General features: G+C 54.4%; 1 protein-coding gene across 1 annotated transcript in view; it reads right to left on the reverse strand.

The window, feature by feature from the left end:
• The window catches only part of RHPN2 (rhophilin Rho GTPase binding protein 2), a 58,117-nt gene extending 52,390 nt beyond the window's left edge, over positions 1-5,727 (reverse strand). Inside the window, exon 1 of the mRNA XM_059151852.1 lies at positions 5,581-5,727. Within this exon, the coding sequence (XP_059007835.1) occupies positions 5,581-5,649 (69 nt within the window). The 5' untranslated portion in view covers positions 5,650-5,727. The remainder of the gene's footprint in view (positions 1-5,580) is intronic.
• Positions 5,728-6,000: the final 273 nt, after the last annotated feature.

A 6,000-nucleotide genomic window follows, 5' to 3' on the forward strand; every position in this document is an offset into this window, starting at 1 on the left:
AGAGACAGGCAGAGAGAGAGGAGGAAGCAGGCTTCCTGCTGAGCTTCCCGATGTGGGGCTTGATACCAGGACCCTGGGACCATGACCTGAGCCGAAGGCAGAAGCCTTAACCCACTGAGCCACCCAGGTGCCCAAGAGGTGTTGTCATACGCCGCATCTGCATTGCCGATGTGCACCTATGAAGCTAGGCAGACGCTCACCAAGGCCACGATGAACCTGGAGCCAGACTGGCCTTGAGGACCTGGCTCAGATCACCGGGGGGGGGGGGGGGGGGTTGGAGTGAGGAAGGGGGCCGCACCACCAACTTTCAGACCCCTCTTGCCTCCCCATCTGGAAAAGGATTCAAGGCTCCAAGGGGATGGATCCAGACATCTGAAGGAACGTTCTCGCAACCCAGTAAAAGTGGAGCTGATGAGTCCCCATGACCCCGCTGTGCTCTGCAGACCCAGAAAGCTTCCCCACACACAAGTGTGCTCATAATTATATGATGTGCACATGTGTCTAACACGGAATTACACTTCACTAAGATGAATGGTGCAGAGCAGGAACTAGGAGGAGTTTCTGGGTAAAAGTGAGAAAAAAAGAAAAAATAAAAATTCTTTCTCTGCTGGAGCCTTGAGCCTTGAGGAAGCCCAGAGAAAACAGAGACCATAAACCAGGACATGGTGGACCTTGGGGCCCTGTCCAGCCTGGAGGTTTCTGTGGACAAGAAACAACTTCTCCTCCAGCTCGGGGGTGAAAACAATGGAACTCAATTCATTTCGGGTCATTAGTGTTCCCAAAGGATGAAGAGGCAGAGATAAGGACAGACAATACTGCACTTTGTCCTGATTCTCTCCTTCCACAGGCTGCTAAGACCTTTCATCTAGGGCCTTTTCACAGCCCTGGGGAAGAGCTTTCTCAAGGTTTTCTCCAGCTGGTTTTCTCTTGGCCAGGGACAGGATTTCCTGCGGGTTATAGGACAACAGCACCCAGAACTTTCCGGAGACAGGACCTGCTGTCAGGATGCGGAACCCCGGAAACTCAGATTTCTCTGCATTAACTAGAGGCCAGAACAAGCCTTCTTCTATTCTCCCACACACTTTCATTAAGATAAGCATGAAAATCTGTTTGAGAAAAAGAAGCTCCAATTCCACTGGTATCTCTTTTAAGAAAATAATGTATAAGGGTGCCTGGGTGGTTCAGGGGGTTAAGCCTCTGCCTTCAGCTCAGGTCATGATCTCGGGGTCCTGGGATCGAGCCCTGCATTGGGCTCTCTGCTCAGCAGGGAGCCTGCTTCCCCCTCTCTCCTTGCCTTTCTGCCTACTTGTGATCTGTCAAATAAATATAATCTTAAAAAAAAAAAAGAAAATAATGTACAGTAAATACAGCTTATACATCTATGTAAACATACTGATGTAAAGGAAAAAAAGAAAAACCAGTAAGAAGCCAGACAGGAGGGAAACACACTGCCATAGACCAGAAAGTTTTCTGTGGGTTTTGTTTGTTTTTAAGTCAAAAACACCCCCTTCCCGCCCACCACAGCTGCCAGCCCCAGGAGGCCAGAGTCTATACTGGTGGCCTGGGGCCAAGCTGTGTCCATGTCCTCGGGCTCTGTACAGCCAAGTATTACAAAACCCCAAGAAGACCCTGATTTACTAGGAACCCTCTCTGCCAGTGATCGCCTTGTACATAGGGGGGTCCGGGCCCTGCTGGCAAAGTGACCTTTTGGGCAATTTGTTTGCATTTTGTATGCAAGTCACACATGACAGAGTTGAAGCTCTGAATATGGACACGGACCCCACCCCACCACCACCACCAAACACACTTTTTGCTCTCTGTTCTAAAGAAAGGAAGCTGATTCCTATTCAGGCATGGCCGGAGCTATCTGGGCAAAGGAAGCACTGACTCCCGGCACTGCTCGCACCCCAGGAAAAGAGGCCCATTGCGAACGGCCACAGAAGCCAGACTGAGGGAGAGTAGAGTCGGCCCCAGCATCTGACAGGGGTCAGGCTCAGAGCTGTCACTCCAGAAATGCCTTCTGAATGAATGGAGCAGAATGGCATTTTTGAGAAAAAAGGGAAGAGAAAAAAGACAGGATAAAGAATAGGATAAGAGAGAAGCCTGATTTCAGTAGCAATTAATTGGATCCTCTGAATGTGCCCCAAATCTCCCAAGCCCAAAGACAAGATGGAGAAGCCCACGCTGGGGGTATCTCCAGTCTCAGGGGTCCACCCAGGATGCAAAGCAGCTGTTTCCCAGCTGCCCCACCCTGCCCCTCACCTCCGGGGACCCCCTCCATAGCTTGTTCCCTTTCTCCTCCACATCTTCAACTTGCCCTCAGCCCCGAACTTCTTTACCCACATGCTTTAAAAAGGCTCTAGACATCCTCACTCTGAAATGAACCTCTCTCCTTCCCTCTCCTCTAATCCCCCACCCTATCACCTTCTCTGACCTTCTCCCCTCTGCCCCCCACCACACTGGCTTTTGCCCCTGACTCTACCCACTCATTAGCTAACAAGCCCCCAGAGAACTAAATCCAGTATCTTCCAGTGTTTCTCTGATTTGTCAACCCTACCTCTCCACAAAAAAGACTCTTGTCTAGGCTTCCTTCACACTGCAGCCTTTCTGGCTTGCCTCCCATTCCTTTGCTTGTCCCTTAAGTGGAAGGATTATTCCCTTGGGCTCTCTCACAGCACCCCAACTGCCTCCCATACTGGTGTGTACCCCCCCCCCCGCCCCCGCCGCCACAAAGCTGCATCTCCAGCCACGCTCTCACGCTCTCACGTGTGTCAGGTCTGTAGAGTGGACTCCCCCGGAGACCACCACTTGGATATGTCATGGGAGGCCCCAAATCCACCTGCCCTACACCAGTCTCCAGGCTCCCCCACCTCAGGGAGGTGCTGCCCTTTCACCCAGAGACCTATGCCAGACATCCGGTCATCAGCACCTTCCCCCGCCACATCTCATCCCTTAGCTCTTCCCATCCCCCACAGCCACTGCTGTCGCTCAGCATTCTGACCTCCTCACTGGGATCCCTTGCCTCGAGTCTAGATCCCTGGTTTGAGTCGGGTGTAGGCTGGCGGTTAGGATGGGCGGTGAGGCTGTGTTTACCCAGCACTTTATAACTGACTGAGAAGTCATCAATGGTATCGGAGTAGGCAAGGTAGAAATGACCAAAATTTCAGGGAGCCAAACCCCCGACTCCTTCCGGGGCCTCTCCCCTACCCCCCACTCACCGATGACTCAGCTTTCCCAGACATGAACCTTTCACATCTGGTCCTACTTAAAACACCTGAACGGATCCCTGAGGTTCCCTGTTTTCCTGAGCAGGTCGCATGGCCTGGAACAGCCTCGTTCCCACTTACGGCTCCACATCCTAGAAGATTCCCTCACAAGTGCTCATGATTCATGCCTTCAACCCATGCTGTTCCCTCTACCTGACGTACTCTTCCTCCCCTTTTCACCTGTGTCACATCTACCTTTCATTCAGGTCAAACTGGCTCAGATCACCAATTGAGAAAAGGTGCAACGTCAACACCTTTTAATATTCTGGTACAAAGAACACTCTTTGGGCTGGTAGGATGCAGCACAACGATCCTTATAAGATCTCCTTTTCAAAAGAGATGTTTCTGGGGCGCCTGGGTGGCTCAGTGGGTTAAAGCCTCTACCTTCGGATCCGCTCGGGTCATGGTCCCAGGGTCCTGGTCAGCGGGGAGCCTGCTTCCCTTCCTCTCTCTGCCTGCCTTTCTGTCTGCTTGTCATCTCTGTCTGTCAAATGGATAAATAAAATCTTAAAAAGAAAAAAAAACAGAGATGTTTCTAATCGCCAGCCAGTGTTTCATCGTATTTGGCACCCATGATTCTCTCCCACTGACCACCAGAGAAAGTGCACCTAGAAACACCCAACCTTGCAACCTGTCTCAGCTCCCCCGTCCGCAGGGCCATCCTCTCTCTTTCCCGTAGCACATCGTCTCCTGGAAAACCTGTTCCAGAAGACATGGGGATAGAACCCTCACTGTCCTTCCCCTCCCTCTGTCACTTCCCCCAAATGCTCCTGTGGCTCCAGACTTCCACCTGTTGACAGAACAAACGATTTGGGGAGGCAATTAAGTCCCGGGAAGAGAAAGCAACTTGCTGAAAGCAACACGGGAATTTTGTCAGGGTGACAGAAAGGTTCTGGGGCCTTAGGACCAAGATCTAGGGATTCCCAGGCCCCACCTCCTTCTGCAATTCCATGGCCTGTGATCCTCTGTCCCAAATGCCACCCATAATTAGAAGTTATAATCCTGTAATTCCATGATGACATCTTTGAACTTAAATATACCTTAAAACTACTTTTTTTTTTTTTAATGCTAAAAGCAATTGAACCAAAAAGAATTTTCCCCCACTCTAACCTCACCGGTTTCTAGTTCCCCTCCTGTCCTGCCCATCCCCTGGGGCTACTGCTCCTCACCAAAGAGCAAAAGCCCAAAGGTTGTGTCACGTGGAAGAAGGAAAGATTCCAAGTTCATTTACCGACTGGATCATTAGGCTTTTAACAATTAAGAATTGATTGTCCTGTGGGAAACAGTTTCACTTCCCTATTTATAATTACGAACTCCAGTCTTCTGTCCTATGAGTTATATATTAAAAAAACACACACACAAAACAATCTTTCAACCTACCCAGTCAAAGCTGGCCAACCTCCAAAAGCTATTTTTAGAATCGCTAGAACCTCCAAGGAGGCAGGGTGGAAAGTGTCACCGTGCCTCCAGGTTCGAAAGCATCTTTTGTACAGCAGGCCTGGCCACCTGCAGGCCTCTCAGCGCCCCCATCCTGCGAGTTGGGGTCGTTTTGGGGAGACTGGGTGGTCGGGCTGTTATCCCAGGGCCGGTGGCTGGCGGTGTGCGGACGGTCGCAAGGGCGTACAAATCTCCCGCGGAGCCTGTGCTCACGGAGGGTCTCTCCAACAATCAGGTAAATCGGCTCAGCCATAAAATAAGCAGGGGCGACGCCGCGCCCTCACTTCTGCTGCGCGCACTCCCTCCCAGGCGATTGGGGCAGAAAAGGGGGCAACGCTGGAGGTCACCTCCCACCGAAAAATCTCCCCTGCCTTCTAAAAGTCGGAAGAAACGTACACTGGAAGCGTCCTGGAGGCAAAATGAGAACGCCAAGCCACTTGGGGAGGAGGATCCCTCTATCTCCACCCGCGCCCCGCCAAAAGCTTGGATTAAAGATGGGCTCCGGTTCCAACGCACCGCAAGGCCACGGGCGTCCCCCAAACTAGGCACTGATCCCTTCCCCAGTCGTGTAGGACTGCCCGCCGGGGCGGCCACAAGCACCCCTCCCGGCCCCCAGCCTCCGCCGCCACCTGCGTGGGGCTGCCCCAGGCACCCCTCCCCGCCCCCAGCCCCGGAAGCCACCTGCACTGTGCCGCCGGGTACACTGCTGCCCGAGCCCACACCGGGAGCCTCTGCCCCGCCCTCCCCAAGCCAGTGCGCCCCCTCCCCCTCCGGGCCTGGTCGACCCCGGCCGCGCGCTCCCGCAACCCCCTCCACAGCCTGGCTGCAGCAGATATAGAGCTCTCGGTAGGCTCCCCGCCCACCCGCAGCCGCCCACCTTCCGAAAGTAGCTGTCGCTCTCCTTTTCCAGCGCCTGGGGGGCCGCGGGCAGCAGAGCGTCCGTCATGCTTGCAGTAGGGGCGCGGAGGGCGAACTGAGCGAGGCTCCGCCGCGCGTCGGCCCGGGAGGGCTCTGGGATCCGCCCGGTCCCGCCCCGCCCGCGTGGCCACCCCTTCAGCCCCGCCCCAGGGCAGGCTAGCAGCTCTGGAGACCCCGCGGGGTCCGCGGAGACCACGCCCCCCTGCCCCTCCCCGGCTCCGGATTGGCGGGGCGAAGCCGCGCCCCGGGTCCCCGGCTTGCGGCGGGGAGAGCTGGAGCCCCTGGGCACCTCGCTCGATTTCTAATCTGGGCTTCAATACTGTGTCAGCCCTGTGGCGCAGAGGCGGGCCCGGGGTCTCCGAGGCCGCAGCAAGGCCGG

Source organism: Mustela lutreola, chromosome 16 (genome assembly GCF_030435805.1).
Source record: "Mustela lutreola isolate mMusLut2 chromosome 16, mMusLut2.pri, whole genome shotgun sequence".
Lineage (NCBI taxonomy): Eukaryota > Metazoa > Chordata > Mammalia > Carnivora > Mustelidae > Mustela > Mustela lutreola.